The 25,248-nt window shown below is 36.9% G+C and overlaps 1 protein-coding gene across 6 annotated transcripts in view; it reads right to left on the bottom strand.

The window, feature by feature from the left end:
• Nucleotides 1-25,248, bottom strand: part of TTC7B (tetratricopeptide repeat domain 7B) — a 143,620-nt gene that overhangs the window by 9,382 nt on the left and 108,990 nt on the right. For all 6 annotated transcript variants that reach the window (XM_030006513.2, XM_030006453.2, XM_030006519.2 and 3 more), the window contains one exon: nucleotides 20,216-20,418. In XM_030006513.2, the coding sequence (XP_029862373.1) occupies nucleotides 20,216-20,418 (203 nt within the window). The remainder of the gene's footprint in view (nucleotides 1-20,215; nucleotides 20,419-25,248) is intronic.

The following is a 25,248-nucleotide window of genomic DNA, read 5'->3' as shown; positions in this document are numbered from 1 at the left end:
ACAACCTTAGTCCTCAGGTTGTGGCCAGTCCTGAATTTGGAGTACTTGTCATCTGGTGCAAACGTTTTACATTTCCTCCCAGCTGTGACACCATGAGGGGACACTGAGGTGTAGGTGATTCATCTCTCGATCGCCTCCCTCCATCTGGAAGCTCAGCAGCACTGCATCTTCTCTCCCTCCCAGCCCTGAAGCCACATCAGTGTCTTCTCACCTTTCCCACAAACGAGAAAAGAGGATTTCCCAGATGTATAGCATCCATACATATAACATACACTTGCCATGAAAACTGGTGCTGGAAGTCACAGCTACAGACAGTGCTGGTTTTGAAATGGGCCCATAGTAATTTCCCTAATTCTGTTTATTCTCGTATGTTGTCATTCATACACTCACCCCTTTTCCCTTATGTAGACATTTTATAGATAGAAGTGCATGATTTAATTACAGTATACTCACTACTGAAATCCTAGCATTTTATCCGTCTGATCTGTGGCTGTATTTCAACATTGCCTGGTTTCAAAAGCAAGGCTAGGTTTACTACTGCATCATTGTGCTACCTACAGAGACTCCTAGGTACTGTTTGCTACTGATGCCTTTATGTTCCCAGTTTTGAGTCAAAGGGTCGGAATTAGAGAAAATTCTATCTCTGTTATTCAAGACTTAGGACTAACATAAAACTGCTTTCAATATCCAAAAGAGAAAAAAAAAAAAGCCCAAATCCCCCCCAAATGATACAAGTGCAGAACAGGCTGGAGAAACAGAAAACCTCAGACTGAGATTCTTGAAATGAGGAGCCTCAAAGTCTGCCCACTGAGTCAATATTCAAGCATTTGAGGAAAAGCTGGATTTTTCACAAGAACTGAGGATACTGGGAATTCAGTGTCCTTACTCCACTACCTAAAGACTAGATTTCAATTTAGTACATCTGAAGGCTCCTGATTTTGAAAGCTTGTGCTCCATGCAAAATTATCATAATGTCAAGAAATTGATGTTCTGTCCATCAGTCACCCACTCATAGAATTAAAGAATAAATAATAAGAAATAGCAAGCAACGGCTTTTTAAGAAGCTGTTTTTCATTAATGACAGTTTTTCTATAAAATCACAATGAACATACTGGTGGTATGTGGCTTCTGGAAATAGTAATTAGAAAAATTGATCAAATGTTCTAATGAAGAAATCAATCTGAAGTCAGGAGAATAGCTTGTGTATCAAAGAAAAATCAGAGTTGCAGATACAGTACTAGGTTCTATAGTTAAAATTTAAAATTAATAGAAGTGTCAGCGTTCAAATGAAGGACTTTGGAGATCTTTAGCTAGATTGTCACTATATTGAAAGCTAGTATTTGTAGTCCATACTTGTACCCAACTCAATACTACAGAAACTAACACTTGTCTGAACTTTCGAGACTACGGAAAAGGAATCAGAAGTGAATGATACTCTTCTGAAGTACCTTTTCTGCATTTATGCATGTGTATTTCTCTCAAATATTCTGACAAATGCCATGTTAAATATTCAGAGTCAGAACTACAGTATAAAAGATGACCAGTCCTTTCACTACTAAAATAAAACAGAAATTCAAAGATTAAAGCACATTATTCACATTTTTATTCCTTTTGCCCTTAGCCAAAAAGACTTTTGCATATAGAAGTATGCACATACATATAACTATGGCTACTGTGGTGTTATGACACCACAGCAGCACATACTACGCTGGCATTGCAGTAACCTCTAACAAAAAGAGGTTATTTTTAATATAGCATTAATAAAAAATTTTTTTTTAATAGCATTCCCAGGAAACAGATCATTTCCTCCCCACAAAGCAGATGTGAACTGCCATCTGCTCCTCAGGCTCAACGCACTACAATGGGAAAAGCAATCTTCATGGCAGTTTGCAAAAACCTTCCGGTATGAGAGGGAATACACCTCCTTTCTCCGCTCCAGATTCTTAAATGAAAGGCAGAAGTTGTAGGTAGACTGCTAACCTGTCAGTCTGACAGGACAACTGCCAGCAGATCCATCTTTAAGGGAAGGCTATTTTCAGTGTGAAGGGAAGGCATACACCCTCCCATCTGTGCACCATCAGGCTGAGATCAGAAGAGCCAAACCGTAACCATTGGCTTAGAAAGGGCTTTTAGCACTTTCAGAAAAATAAAACAAAATACTTCTTTATATGCCAACTTACCTTTCACAAAACCTGAAGAAGTTGAATATACTGAAAACCAAGGAAAAAACCTTTGGACAATTAGAGAGAGAAACCCGAACAGCAGTATTTTGGAAAAAAAAACCATTAAAAATAATTTTTTAAAAAGCTAAAAATAACATTAATGTACCTCAACAAATAAGCTTTTGCTAACACTGATCTGGAATCAAATAGATAAATATAACTGAAGTATCACCTACCTTTTACAATTCAACTCCATATATGGAGCCTATCAGGTTTTCTCACAACTATCTTTTTGTGGATCATTGTTAATTTTTTACTTAAAACTTGCCAAAAATAAGGTATTTTCAGTTTATTTAACATCAGATCAGAAGAGCCCTCTTAGGTCACTGATTTTGCTCCCCTGTTGTTACAGACAACCTTAGCACAGGATTTCTTGCTCCACAGCGTTTAGACTGTAAGTGCTAGGAATACTCTTCAAATCATCTTCCCAAATTTTTCCCTAGCCAGTTTGTTTTCATTTGTTCCAGCGCCAATGTCACCTACCCTTATTTTGATTATGCTTACTCCTCTCATGTTTACAAGGAGCATATATTATTATTAAAGTTTCCTACTCCTCCCAGGAGACGCTCCACAGACTTTCCAGTGCTCCTTTTCAGTCACCTCAGTGCTCACTGTGTATAAGGACAACACTGATGCGAAGCTACAGGCCAGTTTTGTCATCCAGCCACTTTACTTGGGATTACAAGAGAATCACAGGGCCAGCCTGGGATGAAACTCCAAGTGAAACCTATGCTTTAGTTTACACTGAGGTACGCTTGCCCTGTTGGCCAGCCTCAACTAACTGGTTTTACTGGCCATGGCAGTCTCCATATTTTGGGGACATGAAGCAACCAGTGGAGCATGAACACCACCACCTTCCATAAGGGAAGGAGAAATCTGTAGGCTTACAAAATTAAAGGTGAGACTACTGTTGACAAGATGATGATGTTGATAACCAGGACAACATGATGTCTCATGTTGGGCTTGGCCAACTCATGAACAGCAAAGGTGTAGCTCTTGTAGAACAATGGACACGTAGCTCAGATTAACTAGTAGCCCAGCTCTTTGTCCTCCCCAGTCATTTCCATACTCAGTCTTGCTCTTGCATTTTGTATTTGTGAAAGTCATCGTATTTCTTTTTCTGACGAACATCACATTCCTGTTAAAGATTGAGGCAAAACACGAGTGTAATGCAGTTATGGACTTTTTATAAATGGTTATCCATCAGTGCACTGATTGACACAGCATGTTAAATCATATGCTGTGGTTGGTTTATGACTCTTGAAACCCATTTTCCAAACTGTATAATAAATTAGTGCACAAGGTTGGAATCTGCAAAGAAAGTCTAATTCCAAATGCCGTTTATCCCTCAGTCCTTTCCTTTGGTTTACTATTGCCAGCTGACAGGCAGCTGAAATAGATCTGAATCCTGCTTCCCAGAGTATCAGAATCTTGTCCATGTGAGTCACTTTTCTAGTTCACTGGAGCACAGTTGGCAGGAAGAACACAAGAATGGGCAGAAAAGGCACTCCCACACAAAGCTAGCATTTGATCAGAATAAGCAAACTGAGAAGTTAATGCTGAGTGAAGAGCTGAAATGCAGATTGGCAGCTTCCACTTGGAAGGATAAGAACTACAGCAACAGTGTGGGTTTGGTGGGGAAGGTGGGAATTCTGGAACTTAAAGCAGCCGTTGAGTGTGGGGTGAGATACAAACATTTCCTACCGGCTATTGTGTTAAACATCCATGGATTTTATCTCCAGCAAAAATACCCAGATATAAATGTTACATGATATCGAATGTAATGCACATAGCAGAAAGACTTCCTCCAATCTCAGGAAGCTCAGGGTTTGATTCTGCAGCAAATGAGATGACTTTGGATGCCCAGGCTAAAGCTACATCATTTATTTTCAACAGAGATCACCAGCTGCTCACACTATCATATCACAATTTTAAAGGAAATTAAGTTTGATGCATCAATTACTTTAATAGATCTGACAACATTTCATACTGTTTTAGACTTTGTATCAGGAACAGTTATTTCTGGCAACTGTAACCTACCAACTTCTGGCTACGCATTCAATTAACATGACAAAGCATCATCACAGACTGCATTTGTGTCATAGCATTTCATAGCCCTCTGGTAAGTCTTTGGGTCTGTGACCCTCATAATACCATCTGTTCCGATGCCATTGTGGCTATCACTTTTTCAAATGGTCATAATTTAAAAACCAGACAGAATCCAAGAGAAGCTATTGTCAGCTGTCAGGACAAACTGTAACAAGTACCATGAAAAAACTGGAAATTGAAATGGCTCTGCAGCTGATAGAGGTTTGCTTGCTTGTCTTTTGAATATTTGTAACTACCTGACAACATCTGCCTTAATTTATTACTTGCCCCCATTTAGAAAATAAAGTTTTGAGGTTTTTTTTAAATGAGGGAATATACTTTTAAAACTATGCCTTTATTTTAAATTACTTAAAGGCAAAAACAGTCCTCTCTTTTACTAGGTCAGATCACCTCTGATAGAAGGCAAGTATTTTTCCAAAGTGCTACCTAACACAACCTTTCTCTGTGTAGATTTAGAGGTCTGAAACCATTTTCACACTGTGTATTGTACAGAAGAAGTTTTGAATCTGCATGATTTTTTTTTTAATTTTTATTTCCATAGCTGTTTATTGATAAGGTCTTTATAAGACTCGCAATTCTCTATATTGTCTAAATATGTTATGCTATCAAGCCATATAGCTAACTAACCTAATGTAACAGAATACATTATGTTATGTTCTGGAATAATTTTAAAAAGTTAACTTTTAACAGCTATCTCCATGAGCACTGACCATAATAAAGCCTAGTTAGGTTTTCTAATGACTCCGTCTTATATCCCTGCAGCAGAGAATTTACAAACACTCACTCTCGTGTGTACTTGCTGATATCTAATAAAAATTTGAAATCATGGAACAGCCTCAGTAGTCTTTCCTCCTGCCTCTATTTTTGTAATACTTGCGCAAGCCTAATTTTTTTTTTTTTAACATCATTCCCCCTTCTGTCCAGATGAAACTGGCTAGAGAATTTAAAAGTTATGAAGGCAAAGCTGACAAACACACACACAAACAATAATGATTTAGTAAGCCTGATTTCCTAAGGATATGAGTCTTAAACAGCAAGTTCAATGTGTGTGATATAAACCGTGTATTGGTAGTGGCTGAGGGAGATTGAACACACTGAGCTGCTACAAATCATTTCACCAGCATCACCAATTAAAAAGGCTAATCAATGAATTACAACCCAGAAAAAAATTGAATTAAAAAATTAACTTCAGTTACATCCATAAAAGAAACATTCATAACTTCACTTATGAAGTTTAGTTCCTGGGATAAGAGGGAAGCATTAAAAACTTTGGGATTTTTCAAAGTATTTAGAAAAAAAATTGAAAGAATCAAATGTATGCATCCTAATGGGCCTACTAAACCATGCTATATTGCTCAAATGTTTTGGGTAGTGTCTTTCCTCACAGTGCTTAGCTTTTAAGGGTGTGAACAACCTTCGTGTCTTTGTATTTCTGCCAAGTAAGTGCTTTGCTAATGAATTGCTTTGCTTCTTTCATCTGAGCAGTACTTAGAGACTGAAGATTTCTTCCAGGTCAAATGCTCTATGTGAAGATATGTGGCTCTTGAGTATGAGCACTCCATTTAACATCTCCGTGTTTTGTTAATACGTCTTTTCCCTTCAGCTCTATGCTGGTTCTTAAGAAAGAAAAACTGTTTCTAAAAGCAACTTTAAATTCAAAGTAAGGGCCATATCTTGAAAGCCAGCTTCCTTGAAGCCCTACAACAGCATCTGCTATAATGCAGGATTTCTCAGATTTGTGAAAAAAAGCCACACATGTATAAACTACACGTGTAGTTTCATGTTTCAGGTCAGAGATTCGCAGTAAGAAACTGTAATGGATTGTTATGTACAGAGCTTTTTTAGTTTCCCCAGACTCTCATAAGTGCATCTTAGTACAAAACTACATTCAACCTTAACATCTGAACAATAATAAATATTTACAACCATTCTGACAAACTTCAAGGTACTAAACTGCCCTCTGTTGTATACCTCCCACTAATCACAGAGTAGGAGCACAGAGTCATGGTTTGCCATGTCTTGCCAAACTGATCTCCTTCCCCAGAGGATATTACCCCTCTTCAGGAAAAAGCTGGCCTGAGAAGTCTTACTCAAAACTATGTTTATTGCATATAACGGTAATTAAATGAGCACACAAACAATGTAACGGCAAAAGGAAATTTATGACATTAGTTCTCCAAATCTGACTCATGCTACACATGAGTAAATATGCAGGAGTTATATATGTGCTCACCAACTCATGTTGGCGGTTATAATATCCTCCTACTTCCCCCAAGGACATAAAACAAGACATAGTTCTTTTTTGTTTTGTCTGATTTGTAGGACAGGAGGATACAACAAAGCATAGACCTGAACAGAACATCTGAGAAAAACTAACGACCCATTATAATGAAAGCAGCAATCCTTTTTCCTTCAGATCTCTATATCCACAGACTTCATATTTAGTGCTGGTTTGAAGTTAGCTTTTCTTGAATTTTGAACTTTCTACCGAGTAATAACACAAGATAAGAAACAAAGATCTATGGAAGTAGTTTACCTTTATTACCTATAAAAGTACATTACTGTAAAACAGTGCTAAGTTTAACTGAGCTCTTAAAACCAGATCAAAAAAGGAATCACAGAAACAAAGTACTGATGCCACAGATAACTTCCAATACAGTCTGCTATCCAAACAGCCATCTCCTTCACCAACCATCTCAGCTGCAATACTTGGGAAATACTACATTCATTGAGCAAATCCAAGACAACATTGACAAAATCTTCCAGAAAGGAAGATAGTTGGAGGAAAGAGAGATGTAAGTAAACGAACTGATACATTATTTAAAAGTACTGAAAGTTCTGCAGTGAATTTGAGACAAGGGCCTCATTTTACTTGGCTGAGCTGAAATGGCTATCAAGGAGCTGCCACATACCCCTTCATTTAAACTGCATGCAAAGGGAATAACTATCAAAAAGATAATCTTCACTGATAAAAGATAGAGCTGTTTTAATCATCTACATTTTAAGAGGAGGTCCATCAATGACAATACTCAATTTAAATATCATACGGGAAAATCCTCCCAAAGTCTGCCAATCATTTGCAAGTCAAAACCCACAAGACACCCTGCAGGTTCCCTTCAGCAAGCGGTGGGAATATTGATGCTGCTGCCCTAACAAGATTGACTGATGCACTGGAGATCCCTGTGGGGCAAATTATTTTCTTCAGAGTGCAAAGGCACTGGAAAGAATAAGCACAGGAATTAAATGCAAGTCCCATGAATGTGATGCTCAGAATGAGAAATCAGGAGGCTTGTATTGCATTTAAAGCTAGGTAAGTTGCAGCATCTATGCCTCAGTTTCCCCATGTCTTGACTGGGAATAAATAATACATACTTCAGAGCACATGTATTTGAAACTTAACAAGTTGACCACTCAAAGTTGTTATGAAAACAAATACTATAGCTTTTACAAAAATGTAGACTTTTGATTTAGAAAAAGAGTAAAAGATAATTCAGTCACTGTCTTACTATCTGCCATACCAAGTGTCTTGGTTGCCATACTATCTGCAGCTGCTTAACTTAGCCAGTTACTTTTTATTCCTCTAAACTTGCTCAGATGCCTAAATATTCATGCTTATAAAGAGCTAAAACTAAAAATGCAGCTATAAGACCAAATATCAAATACTGAATTCAAGATTTAAATCAGCTATTGGTTCAACAGTGTAAAAATTCATAGTGTGGAGGTAAAAAAAAGACTATAACTAATGGTATTTTTTTCAAATGCCAAGAGCTGTTTGCAAAGTCAGTGTTTTAACAAAACGTACCGACTAGATTGGTACATATGTGATTAACTGTTGAAACTAAAAAGCTCCTATCTTTTTCCTCTCTATAAAGTCCATGCATATTAATATCAGAATTAAAAAGGTGCAGATCAACACTGCCCTGCTGATTGAAAAAGTGACGAAAGCCCAAAACAGCTTTCTGTTTTCAAGTTTAGCATTACTAAGTCTCACTCATGATGTATTTTTCCACTCATATCAGTTTAGCCAAGTAGCTTACCATGATAGAAGCGGCATTAAAAGCATTAACAACTCTAAATCTGCATTTGCTGTTTCATGTAGAGTGAACTTGGATTAAACACATGGTAGGCATGTTTACTTGCAGATGGCAGAGTACTGGAAAAAAGTCTAGTTTTAGAAAACATTGATCCTTGTGCTTTTACACATAGATAAATGACTCAAGCAAATAAACTGTACAACATAGCCTCTGGTATAGGTGTACCCAGGTTAAACATGGTCAGCTTACTACGGCTTCAGTGAGCCTGCAGTATTGACCAGACTTTTCAATCACTACCCAATTAAGTCAACACAAATTGAAACTCAGACCATTGTTTCACAATGCCAAATGTACAGCATCAACACCAGTTTACCAAGACGCTGGCTCGTAACTTCAGTGTTGATGTTAATATTACATCACATCATAGCAACAGCATGAAAAGATCCTTTATGCTCAGCAGAAAATCAGATTAAAAAGGCATCCAGACTTTCAAAGCAAAAGTAAAGGAATTTTCTTTTCCAAGCCAATGTAAAACCAAAACCAGAGAGATCCAGATAATCAAGTTGCGAGAACTGGATTATCTCCATCCTAGAAAAGGACAGAAAAGAAATATAAAAGAAATCAAAGACTAGCTAGCAAGTTAATAGTGGAAGCATTTTTACTACCAAAAAGTAATATACTGTTTGTATTACAGAAAGAAAATTATTATTTCAGTTTTCTTAAATTACATGCAAGGCCTTAGAACAAATGTTGAAGAAAGGAATGGTTAGCAGTATGGTAATAGGGAAAAGTGGAATAAAACACAGTATGTGTTTATCACTGGTGAATGTCCTGGTTTAGGCTGGGATAGAGTTAACTGTCTTCCTAGTAGCTGGTACGGTGCTATGTTTTGGGTTCAGTATGAGAAGAACATTGATATCACACTGATGTTTTCAGTTGTTGCTAAGTAAAGTTTAGACTAAGTCAAGGATTTTTCAGCTTCTCATGCCGAGCCAGCAAGAAGGCTGGAGGGGCACAAGAAGATGGGAGGGGACACAGCCAGGGCAGCTGACCCAAAGTGGCCAAGGGGCTATTCCATACCATGGGACGTCACATCTAGCATATAAATCGGGGGGCAGTTGGCTGGGGTGGGGTGGATCACTGCTCAGGGACTAACTGAGCATTGGTCAGTGGGTGGTGAACAATTGCATTGTGAATCACTTGTCTGTCTTGGGTTATATTTCACTCTCTGTTATCTTCCTTTTCATTACAATTATTATTATTATAATATTTTTTATTTCAACTATTAAACTGTTCTCATCTCAACGCACAAGTTTCACTTGTTTCTGATTCTCTCCCCCATGCTGCTACGGGAGTGGGGGGCAGTGAGTGAGCGGCTGCGTGGTGCTTAGTTGCTGGCTGGGGTTAAACCACAACAGTGAGACACTAAGCTAGCCTGTAGAGTATTTCATTAGATATGTTAATTTGGTGGGGGGGAGTTGTAGAACTACTTTGTCTGGGTTTCAGTAAAGTTTTGATATAGCTGGATGTAGGAAAACAAATAAAACTAGAGATGGCATAGAGCAGCACAAGAATATAAAAATGAGTTAAGAACAAGTTTCCACTAGTCCATCCATGCAATAGTGATGGATTATGGCGAGTAGTTTTCATGGTTTGGCCTCGGGCCATATCTTAGTTTAATTTATTGTCTTAGCACATAGGTATCAAGAGTGCCGATGAAATTTGATTGCAGTGAAGTTATAGTACAGAAGCAGATCACCCAAAGGCTTTCAGTAAAGAGCTCTTGTAGTCCACAGCTTTGGCCACAATGGTTTTACTTGAAAGACCATTCTCATCTCCTATTCCCTAACTCTAGTTACAGAAGACAGCAGTCAGCTTTATTCAGAGAAAACACTGGCCTTTTTTAGTGAGATGCAGTATGTAAGGTGGCCAAACAGCATGTCTCCTCTCCCCTACTGAGAAAGCAAGACATGGCAGCTTTCTGAAGAGTAGTAGCTGCACATAACTTTCTTCATACCATTTGTTGCTACTAGTTGAAAATATATACTCCAATATGAAGAAAAATGGAAAATAACCATCAAGCCTTAGAAAGAAACACAGTTTTCAGAGTTGGACAAAACACATTTCAGGTTTTCCCATGAGTTAAAGCTCACTGAAATAATTGCTTTCTCTGTTAGATTGATCATCTAGATTAAAAAAAATATCCTGACATAAAAAATAGCCTGGCACTAACCTTAAAGGCCAATTCTTTAACTCCATCTAAAACCAGTTAACTACCAGAAAACACAGTATGTTTAAAGAAAACTAATCTTGGAGAAATTATATTATGCTCTTCATACATACTAAGTTGGTTGAATCCTTCCAAAGTGAAAGGTTCAACTCATCTTTAAACTGTAGACTCATGAGCAGGGGAAGGACTGCTAAGTAGAGTACTGGCTAGCAAGGAAGTAAACCTTCAGTAAATGGAAAAGAGGTCTTCAAATAAAATTTAAAGTGAGATGAGTTGGAGAGATAAAGAGACATAAAAAGACTGTCCCAGACTGGGGATTTGCAGAAAAATCTCTGTACCAGAGTAGACAACTTATCTGAGGAATGCAGCTGTTTGACATAACCCTGGCAAAAGCATGCATTAAAATAATTTCCTGAGGGACAGTTGCTTCCAGATCTCCAGTTTTGCATTAAGGTAGGCCACTTTCTGCTTGATGAGGATAACATAAAGCACAATTTTTAGGAACAAGTTGTTTATAGTTCCTAGTCAGAAAAAAAGGGATCATAATTGATTAGGTAACTTCTGGTCCTCTCAAGAGCAGTCTGTTGTCTCAGGAAACGGCTTATGCCAGAGCAAGTCAAGCCCCCTGTGACAGAAGTAAAGCAAAAAGCAAAAGGTAATTTCATCAGCGGACCAGAAATGCAGCTTAGAACTGCAAGACAATTATAGCAAAATACATGCACTGATAACCCCTGCGCAATTTTATAATACGTTATTATAATAGAGACTGCTAAAGAGCTAGGTCTCAGACGCTTGGCTAGAGTGCTGCAAGTTTCTCACACGTATTTACTAACAACCACAACTAAACCACATAGAATGGTTTGTCCCATTCAGATTGCTGTTGATGGTGGCATTTAGTTATATTTCACCAGCATGCAAAGTCATGCAGCACAAGAAAAAAAAAAAAGACAACACATGTAGACAACTTAATTTCTCAAATATTTTCCTGTAGTTAATGAGTTCTCACCTACAGAATTCTACAACAGAACCTTTCTCAGGAAAGGGAAAATAAAACCCCTTTCATTTGTTTAAGATTGAGGATGGCTGGTCTCTCCAGCCTTTTTCACATTCTTTATATTTACCCCAAAATAAATCCTTAAAAACATTTCTTTATTAATTATATAAAATTCAATTATAAATTATTAGATGCCAGATGCTGCCTACAAGCAAAAGCCCTTAGAGACTACAGGAAAGACAGTCATGCATACCAGGTGCCACATAGCTTTGATTGCTTTGTAAGTTCTCAGCTCCAGCTATAAAGTAATACTTTAACAAATTCAATGAGCACAAAAATGCCCAGGGAAGCAAAATAATCATAATTAGCCCAGTGCATACTTCAGCAGAATGACCTAATTTAAAAAGTGTTTTGCAAAGCAATTCTCATATTGAAAGGCAATTACACAGAGCAAAATAAAAATTGTATTTTTGAGATCCATGCAAAAAAGCACCAGCAAGTATCCATGAAAAGGGATGTAAGACACTAAAGAGGATAGTAGGGAATAGCAGACATTTTCAACTTCTTCCGGGCCTTCTCTTGTTTCCATTTTATTCTTTTTTAAAACAAGAACAACTTAAATATCAAGAGCAACTATTAGCACTGACACAAGGCCTCCTGGCCATACCCTGAATTACTGGGACTAAGACTACTAACATTTTCATTCTGTTACATTAGTCTTGCTTGTTAGTATTTTTCCACTAGTAAAAATCTGTACGTTTTTTGCCCTCCATCCTTTTTTAGGTGGCCAGTTACCCAGCAAAAGGCATGGAGGAAAAGGCAAAGAGTACTTTGGATATCAACAAAACCCAAGTGACAACACTTAATGTAGTCAGCCCTTTAGAGGGTAAAGTGCATAGGGAGATGGAAGGACTCTGGAAAGACTTTAATAGCAATCACCCTAACACCTACAAAAAAAGCCTGAAAAATTAATTTTTCATTATGCTGTGATCAGATGCTTTTACTAGCTTGCTGGTCTGTTCATCATCTCTATTTAGTACTATGAAACAAGGAGATACTTTCCACGTAAAAAACTGTAGAGAGTCATAAATATTTTGTGTTCTCTAAATAGTATTAGACACATCTTTGTCTATAGAAGACTCAATGCAGATCATTAAGGTATACTGGAACCTCCCATGAGAAAACCATCAAGAGAGAGACAGAAACCCAAAAGCTTGATTTGTGAAGATCCCAACTGAGGCTTTTCAGTTGCATTGCTTTGTCACTGACACTTTTGGATGGACGTTCCCCAACCACATTGCACAAGCAGGCTGCATAAGGAGCATGACTGGAAATATTTTGGAATCAAGTGGCCATTCTTGCAGTGGCATTGTATCTGCATGCTTTTAAAAAAAAAAAAAATCATTAAAAAGCTCAAGTATTAAAAACCCCAGCAAAATCAAGCATATAAAAATATCAGACTGGCAACAATCAAAAATGCATCATTATTAACTAGCTATCACAGAATGGGCCATTTTATGGAACTGCGGGATACTGCAATGCCTGCAAGACAATAACCAGTTGATAATATCTAGGTTGCATGACACATGATTTGGCAGCACCTGACGTTTACAGTGCAAAGACAATAAGATGTATCCAAAATATTAAGGCCAGTTTGCAGCAGAGAATATATGTATACATATATATTATACATGCATGTATCCAAGATGAGTGAATACAGTTGAGAAAGACACTAAGCTTTTGCACCTCCCTTCCATCGTTGCTATGGGTAATGTACCATGGAAATGAGGGAAGAAAGAACAAAATCTGTGCTTTCTAGATTTTTATCACTGGTAAAAATAAGGAAATTCTTGCATAATAGGAAGACTGTAACAAGATTTTGTCCACAAACAAGTGTTCCCATCGTGTTGTCTAACAGAATCGTTACCTCGTTACCTCTATCTACAAAGCTTGTCTTGCTTGCATTCCTAGAATCGCAGGATGGCTGAGGTAGGAAGGGACCTCTGGGGATTGTCTACATCCAAACTTGAAGTTTAGTGTAGAGTCACCTAGGGTGGGTTGCCAAGGGCTGTATCCTGTCAGTTGTTTTAATATCTCCAAGGATGTGAGACTCCACAAATTCTCTGGGCAAGCTGATGTATCTTATATGTGTATCTGAAATACTATTACCATTATGCAAGCGGTATGTAATTGTACCGTTGTTCCGCAGCTCTTTGCCTGTCAACTAATTACTTGAAACGGACAGTGTAGGGCAGGGAATCCCTCCTCAGATGCTTTGTTATGATGTCTAGGAAAACCAAAGCCCTGATCTGGACAGGGCCATTCTGATCTTTGGATTTTATTCCTGGAACTTGAAATGATACTTGCTACCTACCAAATTGTGATATTTAATCTGTACTTGCTGTATGTGAAACAAATTGATAATAGCTCAGTTTTGATAATAGAATCCAGTTCAAAGACTTTATGCTATAAAACATGAATCGAAGCTTGAGATGAACTCTACCTGTATTCTGAAAATGGAAAACAAAGATTCTTAAAATCTTCCAAGCAAAGAGAAGAAACTTTGGAGTAATACTGCACACTGTAGACTGACCTGCTGCAACAGCAAATTGTGATGAATTATCTGATGGGTAGAATTTTATCAGTTCCACACAATACAATAAAAACACTGGAATGATCCGTGACCTGCCAAATAAAGAGGACTAACTCTAGCCAAAGCATCCCTTCCTTCTGCCAGCATCTACCACTAATTAATTTTCCATTTTTTAAAATGGGAACAAATAGAAGTGGTAAAATGGTTTCTGGCCAGCTGAGCCTAAATTGATAAACTGTAGAAAAATCTATCACATAGATAACATGAAAACAGACGAAAACAGAAAGTTAAAGCTGAGCATACCAGGCAAAAATCCCTACAAAAAAAAAAAAGGAAAAGAAAAAAAAAACCAAAATGAACAAACCCCACACTTTTCAATTCAGAGACAAACTCTCTTTCAAATAGAAATCTCAGGAAAGTTAATTAAAAAAATTAGTTAATTGAAATAATAGATCTAAAAATCACTTAGGAAAAAGTTACAGAAAGCTGCCTTAAGCATAGCTAGATTCCCAATATTACACCCCAATGGCTTAGATTCTTCATTTTACCCAGTTCTGTCCAGTGCAATGACAGTGCATGCTGCACAAAATCAGATTATCTTTTCATCTTCAGATATTCACAGATTGTCTAAACCAAACAACTAATTTAAGCCCAGTTGCAGTATTCCTCTTGTAATGGCTGTTTTTTTAAACTCAAATTTGTAGCAATTACTGTTGTCAAATATCGAACAAAAATAAATGTGCTTTAAAAGAGTACTGTGAAACTCAGATGAAGCATCCGGGAGTTAAGAAATTCTACTGATCTTCCTCCAATGGTAATCTTTAAGATATGAATCAGTATGAAATGATTAACTGCTGTACTTGAGCTCAATAACACTAAAAAAAAAAGGAAATAACTTTGAAAAAAAAAAAAAGGGAAAACCCAAACTTATTCACCTTGATTCACACTTTGTTATATTTCAAAAGCTAATGACTATGCAAGTTGGTGCTATGTACTTTTTATTGCACTAAGCACGGATGGTTTTCTGTTGTAAGGCTAAAAAGGGAAATAATATTTTCAAGGCAGAAAAGAATATAGCCTGTGAGTGCCACATGGCAGGTGAAGAATTTAAAGTGTATTGAAATGGTCCTTGAGTCACTTGAACTCAATGGGCATGTTTCAGGTTAAAATGCAAGTAGAACTGCCATTGTTTGCTCAGAGTGCAGAATGCAACTACTTGAAATATTTAGATGTGACAGTGGTCAAATCACGGTAAAATGCCTTCTGTAAGGAGCAGTGAGTTTTTGACTGAACATATGCTTTGCTTTCTCTACTTTCTATGAAAAAACCTTGAAGTTTCTGAAGGGCAAACCCACAATATTTTACTAACAAATCTAACAAAACCGATTACCGTTATTTCTCCATTCTTCTTCGACCACCATGTGCATAAGGATGCACTTCGAGAGCAAGTCAAATGTTGGCATTAGCATTTAGCTCTGCAGTAATCAGTTACAACACAAACCACCCACAAGAACCAGCATAACGTGCTTAGGACAAGCCTATGTGGCCTAAACCAACAATTTTTACAGTGTAGCGGCCTGACAATGAAAATCAAATGAGTTAGTGGATGTTCCCCAGATAAGGTCCTTGTTATGAAAGGAAGAATGCATAATAGGGAATACTGCCTCACTGAAGGGAAAAAGTTAGTTTAGGTGACTGTGTTAGTCCTTCTCTAACTCCCTTGACCCCCTTTAGGTCAGCTCAACATCCTTGACAGGCTCATAAGCATACACAACCCATACATACTGCCAGGCTTCTTTCTGGCAAAGTTGGGTTGAAAAAAAATGTAAGAAGTCAATGTAGTTAGAAATAAATAACAATATATTTATAACTGAGAGGTAAAGTGCACATAGTTAATCTAAGCCTTAAGAGATCTGACTTAGTTCTGCGTAATTATAGGAAACTTTAACAGATATCTAACAGGGTGGAGTGGGGAACGTAATTCTTTAAGATAATGTTTTTTGAGAACTAATTTCTACATGAGTAATTTTGGATAAGTAATTTCTCCCTTTCCGTTTTAGTTTTCTACTCTTAGAAGCTAAGCTACTAACAGGATTAACTGGCAAGTACTATGAGGAATTACTTAATATTCAAAAAATACTAGAGTCTTCTACAATTATAACGATATACAGATGCTGGAAAAACTATTTAATGTCAAAGCTACATTTAGCTAGGAAATTTTCAGCCTGAGAGAGAATACACAGACTGTTTCCTGGACAATGGGTCGAAATATTCATTGCCATTTCAGGCGTTACTGAATGATGGCCCATTTCAGGACTTTTCAGACGTCAGCAGTAAGGGCTACTTTCCACAACAGCACTCTGACTGCAAGAGATAAAAGACTGTTTATTCTTTTTTCACAGGGTAGGAAAACAATGACAAAAGCAGGAAGGCAGCAGTAATGCAGAAATCTGGAGGTGATGATAAAGGGTAGGGAGAATGGAGAAAGCTGTTCAAATAAATCCATTCTGGCCAAAATCAGGCAGGTGACAACCAAGTATATGCGACATTCAATTGAAGTGCAAATCATCATTTTTCAATTTAGTAATTAAAGAAAATTTTAAATTTAATTGGGTGTGATAAAAAGTGATTTGAAATACAGAACACAAACTGAAGTATTTCAAACCTTTAGAACACAACTTTGTGTTGTTTTCCCCGAGTGCACTATACAACCCTTAAAAACAGGAAAGGACACTATATTCGTTCAAAAGCATTGCTGCTGCACTCTGTGAAGTACACTTAATTGATACTGACATGTTACTGCCTCACTCTTGACATCTTTCGAGCAGTCAGAGCTAGCCAAATAGCAAGCTGGTATAACCCCTGGCTCGGAGAATATTTCAGTTAGCAACAAACAGTAAAAAATAGCACCTGAGAACAAGACAGATCTTAAAATGAGAATTGCTTAACAGAATACAGTGAACGAATGTATGGATTTAAACATTAACCGTATGAGGAATAATTTAATTGCACAAACAAGTAAAGAGAATTTTAACAGTATTTCTCTTTGAAAGAACTAGTTTTGTTGTTCAGCTGATTTAATTAATAACCCCCGCAACCTTTCCGAAGGGACTGAAATAGCAGTGAGCATGAGCACAAACACACTGCCCCCTGCAGCCGGGTGTCTGGCAGAGTAGCTCACATCTTGGGTAATGTAGCAGTGTAACCCAATCAGCTCCATTTCCCAAGAAGTTTAATTAAGTAGAATACAGAACACGGCTAAACAAATTGTCCTTTATTCGTGGATCAAGCCCCCACCCTTTGGTGTCACGTTGTCTTAGGCATTTCATTACTAAAGCAAATACAGCTTCCAAACCCTCTCATTTATCATTATTCTGTTGGTAAACAGATCTCTTCCATCACTCTTAACTGCTCCAATTTTCACACCATTGCCAAGTCCTCCTGTTTTTCATTTTAGAAAATCTTTAAAACAGGAGTAAATCAGTGAAGACCTTAGAGACAGCAGCATAATGAATAACTTGTTTCTTTAGAAAATTGTAATTTTAGACAAATACAGTCTTTTAACAGATCATACCAGCCAATAAAAGGTAACTGCATTTGGATAATACATTAGACTTCTGCAAAGAGCATGTCTTGATGGTCACGTTAACAGAATATGGAGTCTGCACTTGAGACAACTCCAAGAATTTTTATGCAGAAACTCCCAAGAACAGGACATGCTGCAACTCACAAGAGGAAGCACATCAGTTCTCAAGCCACAAGACTAAACTTTCTAGTCTTTCTTCACACATTTCTTCAGTAATTTAGGTTAATCAGGTTGTTTCTGTGTAGAAACAGTAGCTCATATTCAGGAATAAGTGCTTAAAGAGAGTTATGGCCAAAAAGTTGTACTGAAAAATAGTAAAGCTTCAAAGTCTAATTTTTCATCCTTCCTACCAGAGTGATGTATAATCATTAAAAGGATGGACTATAAAAGGAGAAATCTTGCCTATTCCCAATAAGCCATTCTTGTTCATACAAACATAAACAAACATTTTATTTAGTTTTTGTTCTTCTCTGAACAACTACAAATAATACCTCAAATCAAAGATCCAGATTTCTAAACCACTAGCATCAGGAAATTTTACCAAGTGTCAGATGTCACTCATTCTAAAATTTTAATTAAAAGAAAAAAACCTTCAAAACTGATTTCAGGTTCAACTATTTCAAGTAATTTTACTTGGAGAGGCAGAGCTGGATATGTATGCTACACACTAGAACTTGTGCCATCCTTAAATCTTATTTCCTTTTTGTTGCATTTTATACATAAAGTTATTGTGATCTATACTTGGTATTTGCCCAAAAAAAGAAATTCACTGAAGCTTATTAAATAAATCTAAGCTCTAAAGGTAACTGTTAGGTTGAAACAGCATTTTATAATTGCTTTCTAAGCATTGCTAGAAACCCGTATCAAATAGTTTTAAAATATCAAATTAATCACAGAAAATAAGGTATTTTTTCACGAACTTTGGTTCATAAACTGATTGTCAGCTTAGAATTGTGAATACAAATATTACAAGGTAATATTGTGGCTGGTACCTCCACAGTGCTGTTGCTATAGCTCCCCTGCCACTGAGATATCTCTTCATAATAAATAGGTAAATATACAAAAATAAAGTGTTGAGATGTACAGATACTCATCTATACACACAGGGAAGAGTAAACACTGCAAACTTCCTCAAAATACTTTTTGCAATAGTCAAAAGATCAAGAAGGATACAGATTCCTGTACCTTTTCCCCACATGCAATCACACAGACAAGTATTTTTACAGCATACATCTTTAATATTTGTATTTAAGCAGCATAGATCTCTCAGCATCTATTCAAAACAACATGTTAGTACAGAAAAGGTCTAGAGTAATAGAGAAAGCTTTCACAATTTTAAGAATGCTTAAAAAGGACTGGCCAATCGAGTGAAACGAATAGATATCCTCCAGCTTGCATTCAAACTGAAAAGCTCATAAAAAAGGAACCCAGATTGGAAGCACAGTATTTTTCATCTCACACGCCTCCTAAGGCAGCTAATTTCTCAGTCATTCTGAAGAGCATTGTGTGTTTACAGACTACTTATTCAAAGGTGGATTCAGAGGAGGGGCAAAAAGATACCCAGAAAAACATAAGCTTTCATTTGCACTGAGCTGTACTGCTTTAGGTCGACTGCCTGCTTCTTCAGAAAAAGGAACCTTTTGGCATTTGTCAGTAGGCTCAAATATCTTGAAATGCTGAAAAGGTGAAACAAAAAACTTTCCCTGTACTGCCTTCCTATCTGATCTTTTGTCTCATATGTTCCCCTCAGGGATGCACGAGAAATTTCTCTGAATAATTCATAAGCACCTAGGCAGAAACCAGCTTCTACTTCTGAACAAAAAGACTGGTTAAGAAGCTGATTCCAGCTATTCCACTCTGCTCTATCTGGAAGAAAACTGGATTAAAAAAAAGTAATTTTCTTAACATAGTAAGCACAGAATATATACATGCACGTATATAAACAAACTTATGCATTTATACTGGGGAAGGCACCTTTGTACTTAAAGCTACACATTCCTTTGAGGGCAAGACTGACTCTCTACCTTTCAAAAATCCAAGAAATCACATAGCATGAAGGTAATCAATCAACATGTAGAATTGAACTTTTAGTTTGGAATTAGCAGAATGACTGGTCTTTCCTCTTGACTACAGTATCCAACTCTTCTCTTACTATGAGCCACCTTTATTTCCCAGCAGCACTGAATATTAGGCAGATGGAAATGATTTCTTTTTCTGCAGTCTGTTAGGACTGAAATAGTCTTATTGCTTGCAGATCCTTTTTATGTCCCAACACACACAGAAGAGGGAATAAAAAGCCAGAAAAGACTGTTTCCAAAGCTGTTTTGCTAGTAAGAATATAGATCCAAAACACATAAGCTATGGGTTACCCACACCAAATTAAGATTTCACAACACAATATCATAAGTTGAGACAAAAGTACTGATGAATGTGGACTCAAGACTTACCAGCCTCTGCATGCTTTTCACATGGGTAGGACTAATAGATAAGGCCTCTTCATACCAGCGTTTGGCTTCATCGATATTTCCACGAAGTTCAGCCACCTGACCTCTCATGTAGAGAACATAGTGTGACATGGGAAAGAGATTAGCTGCTTCCTGGGTACATGCTGTGGCCTCAGCAGGCTTCCCAATTCCTATGTAGACTTCAGCTGTGGAAGGAATGTGAGGACCAATGAATGATTTGTGCTTCATCATACCATGACTAGATGTTGTTACATGTGCTGTATTGTAAATAGTTCCATTCCAAGCAAAGGCTATTTTCCTGAAAATTTTGCAGCTTAAGAGAAATTATTACATAAATTATTTTAAATTAATTCTTCTTTTAGGAAAGCTGCTTTTCTAAATGCAATAGGAGTTTGAACCTCTAAATGGCTGTTTCAAACACCAGAAAACTCTTTATAGTTCGTTATTTTTAACTGAAGTCTAGGTTTTTTTCATTTTAGTTTTAAGACGTGAGCATGCAGTATTCCAGCACTATTTAAGAACAGAAAACCCAACACAAAACAGCACACAGAGATCCTTACAGTAGGTAAGAGAACACAACTAATTACAGGGTTTTCTGAATTTTACCTGTCAGCTGGTAAGCAAGCACTAGCAATTTCTCCACTACCAATCACTAAACGACAAGCCTGGTTCTAAGTTTCCTACTTCAGATAATTTTAAAAGAAATATAATGTTATTTGATGTGAAAAGTTTCTTAGTTAAGTTAGCAGAACATGTGAAATGCTTAATCAGCATTCTGATTTGACAAAATTTATTCATATTTCCAAGCATTTTATCTAAGATATCCTGCAGAAGCTGAAAACATTTAACTCTGTAGCTTCAAAAAAAAAAAAAAAAAGCTATATTTAATTTAAGATGAATCACTCCTGCTTACAGCAGTTGAGTAGCCTGACACACACTTGTCTAAATCAGATTGACTATAGGGGAAAAAAAGGTTCATTCGGTAAGTGATTAACAACTAACAACAGAGGAAGTATTTGCCTTCTGTAGCTCTTATGACACTCTTCAACATTGCTATTTCACTACCCTGCTGGATTATCTTAATCTCTTGCTGAAAGAGTGGGAGAAGAGAGGAATAAACAGATACTAAATGCAAGAAAAAGATATCAAAGGTTGTGGGTTGGGTTTTCTATTTCTTTTACGTTGGTATAGACCCTAGAAAAATTGAGACTCAAAGTAATTGTATAACTGCATTCTATCATATCACATGGTACAAGAGTCTTATAGATTAAGGCTTAAATCAAAACGCTCCATCAAAACAGGAAAGTGATCTATCGCTGTTCAAGACAGGCTTCTCACTGTACAGTACAGGCCACCCATCTTGGTTTAAAGGCTGGCAGATCAGGATCTCACACTACAGTAGTAGATTTGGGATTATGCCTAAACTCTGAATGGAACTGATGTTTGACAGTTTGAGACAATTGCATTAAACAGACTTAATAGTATCCCTAACTAGTCAACTTCACTACAGCAGTGCATAAACCTTAACTTACAGATGATATCTGCTATGAATAGTCATAATTATTTTCATCAAGATCAATTTATAACAATCACTAACAAAAACTGGACTTTCAGTAGGAGTCGGTGAGTAAGCACAGTTTTTTAAAGGTCTTACTAATTTTCTATTTTTTTAACTGATTTTTGTAGGGTTGCTGGAATAAATGATTTTCTTCCTCTAAGACCTGATCCTATTGATGGGAGAAAAGACTTTTTTTTTTTACCAGAAGACCACTATTTTGCTCCTCAGTTGACCCAGTGATTTCACAGAACACATTCTACCTAACATAAATAGTATGTCTGTGTGGATGTATGGATTAATGCAGTATATTTTTAGAAACTCATGAAATGCTTTTTGATGGAAAAATGTCTTATCCACGTAAAGAACTACCACATGAAATTGCAGATCCAGCAACACTTTTTCCCCTAACCCTAAAAGAACCACCTCACCTAGTCAGAGATGGTACTGCATAACTAAAGAATAGCAAACCTGGAAGATAATGAGGGGATAAAATTTTGAAATCAAAATCTAAATTTGGGAGAAATTAAATTTTTCTAGGATTTTACTAACTGTTGGTAGAATCCAAAGAGCAAGTTGTAGCCATAATTTGAGAACTGGACATAGAGCATAAAATGTGAATTGTATTGATAGGGGTTTTTTTAAACAACTCTAAAATATTTTGGAAAAGCTTTGGGTACTTCATTCTTGAATGCTCTTCTAAAAGCTACATGGTGAATATTACTACACAAGGAACAAGATTTTAGTGAGTATAAAATACACTACATTATTTAAATGCTAACTATTTGAGTTCTCCTGGTTTTATGGTCTCTTCTCCAGCATCAGACTTGAAACATAGTTTTAAATACACACACCCAAGTTGCTTGGTGAAAAGACAGTTAGGAAAAAATATAATTTACGCAGACTGTAAAAGGTACTAAGTAAAATCTATAATTATTAGCAAATAATATGCAGAAACTAAAAATTACTTAAGTAGGTGATTATCTGCTACCACAATAATTCTAGACTGAAAAATAAGCAGAGATTACCTAATTTAACAGACTGCAGCTGCAATTCTGTATTCCTTGCAGGGAAACAAGTATGGTAGTAATGGCTTTTAACACTAGCCAAGAGACCACAATACTGCTTATAAATTAGCCTTATGTTACCATAAGATACTAAATGTTGCTGTCCCGCTTACTAACTGCAGCAGAGAAACTTGACAGTTATTAACAGACCTTCCTAGAAGTATTAAATTTAAACAAAATAATTCCTTTATGTTTAAAGTTATTATAGTTATTTTAAGAATAGCTTCTCCCTTTCTCTAACAGAAGTTATGCCACCCCAACAGAATAAACAGCAGGCTTTTTGAAAAACTATGAAAGAATGAATAGAAAGTGGAACTTGTGGCGAGGTGTTAAGCATGGAAGTTCATTCAAGAAATTTCTGAAACTGAAGGAGAGCTATTAATTCTGAGATAATGACTTCAAACTGAATAAAAATGTTAAAAAACAACATGGCAAATTCAAATAAATCAGTTGTGAAAAACTGACAAGTGCCAGCAGACTTTGTAGGAAAATCTCCGGAGCTGCAGTTTGCAGAGAAACCAGGTGCCAAGTCTGATGTGCTCTTCTTAATGTCTCCACCTAGAGAATGCCAATAATGCTTTCTGGTTCAAACCCTTCCAATGCTTACACTTGCATTTTATTGAGAAATCAATCTATTTTCCAATCAAGCTGCACAGCAATATTGAGTTCAGTCTTAATGCATTTCTCAAAGGATCACCACAGCCATTGATCATTTAGGGACAGGTCTGGTTTTTAATAGTGAGTTACTGGAGAATGTACTAATTGCAAAAGTCATTTTGTTTCAGGTTTAAAATTAGCCTAATTTTCCACCTTTACACTGTATGCCCAGAAAGGAAAGGTCAAAACAGTCCATTAATAAACACAAGATGAAAAATTAAAATCCGGTTACTGTGTTACCAACTTCTTCGGACTGGATGCCATGCTCATTTACACTAATGACAGCTGGAATGACACTGTATATCCATAAGAACAAGCATTTTCTCTTTTTTTTCACATCATATATATTAGTTTGGGTAAATATATTCCACTACGTTTTGCATGTATTAGAACTTATTTACATAACTCTTCCATGTCTCTATAATCTAACAGGAAGAATAATTCTCAATTTTTGTATTTTAAGATTTAAAGCTTGTTAAAGATTCCCCCCCGACACTAAGAAATAAAATACTGCACAAGCATACAGGGAGTCAAACAGTTAAATGTGGCATGAGTCTCAAAAAGGAAGCAATTTCCCAATGGTAAATCTTCACTGTTATTTAAAGAACGTGTGCTGTAAGTAAGGCGTTAAGTAATTTTATCACTGTTTTCTATGTAAGTAACCCATATACACTGATGAAGATACCTTCCAGAATATCTGCTTTGTATTGTGCTTCCGAGAGAAAACTTTTTTCTGAATGTTCCTACAGTGAAGAGCCTTTCTCAAGGCTCAGGGCATTTACTCTAGCAGGACAAGTAGCTGAATAGCAGGATACGTAAACACTCTGAAATGCAGCACAAATCACCAGCAGAAGTATCAGGAACAGGATCATTCCAAAGTGGAGAGGAAGGAGACTTCAGGTTGCAGTACCTTCTCTGAAGGCAGACAGAAGCCATCTTTCATCTCCTGGTTTTTTTTCTTTCATTGCTCCCTGTACACAAAGAGTCAGAGCACTCTTCATACTTTACATACTGGATCTTTAACACTTGAGTTCATTCTCCAGCCCAACTCTCTCCTACTTCCCACCCATGCTTCCTCCTGCTGGGAATCAAGAATATGGCCTACAGGCCACACTTGCCGAGATAGGTATTTTTAAGAGTGAAAAGTGGACTGTGCAGCAGATTGCAGCAGCAGACTACCAACATGTATGCAAATCTGACTAAGTTGTGAACTAAAAAGGAATCAGCAAAGAGTGTCCAGACCCCTCCTTTGTAGGCAAAACAGTAGCAGTCACTTGCATGGACTGGATTAGCAGCAATAGGACATGACCAACAAAAATTAACAGAAAATAAGCAGTGGAACAAGCTGTCACAGAAGGCTGAGAAATTATCAGCATTGTAGATGCTAAGAGTTACTGTAGATGGCCATCTGTGATGGTTTATAAATATTTAAAACCAGTGATGCCACAATGCAGGGCAGGTGATTTGTCTAATCTGTGTTGCTTTCCAGGAGCCCTTCCACCCTCAAATGAGATCACTATTATTAATCACTGTCATTGCTCTTCTTTCCAATCTTTTTGGCTTTTTCTCTAAAACATGAATTAATAACTGGCAGCCATTGCCCTGTAATGACTTTCACACAATAAAACTGTTAATGCAAAATAGGTAAACTAAAACGCTAAGAAATACAGCACTGGTTAGTTGAACGTAAACATGAAGAAAAAAAAATTATGTCACTGAAAAATGCTCAAGTCTGA

This window comes from Aquila chrysaetos, chromosome 2 (genome assembly GCF_900496995.4).
Source record: "Aquila chrysaetos chrysaetos chromosome 2, bAquChr1.4, whole genome shotgun sequence".
Lineage (NCBI taxonomy): Eukaryota > Metazoa > Chordata > Aves > Accipitriformes > Accipitridae > Aquila > Aquila chrysaetos.
The sequence above is the reverse complement of the archived record's forward strand: the minus strand, read 5'-3'. Positions and strand labels throughout refer to the sequence as shown.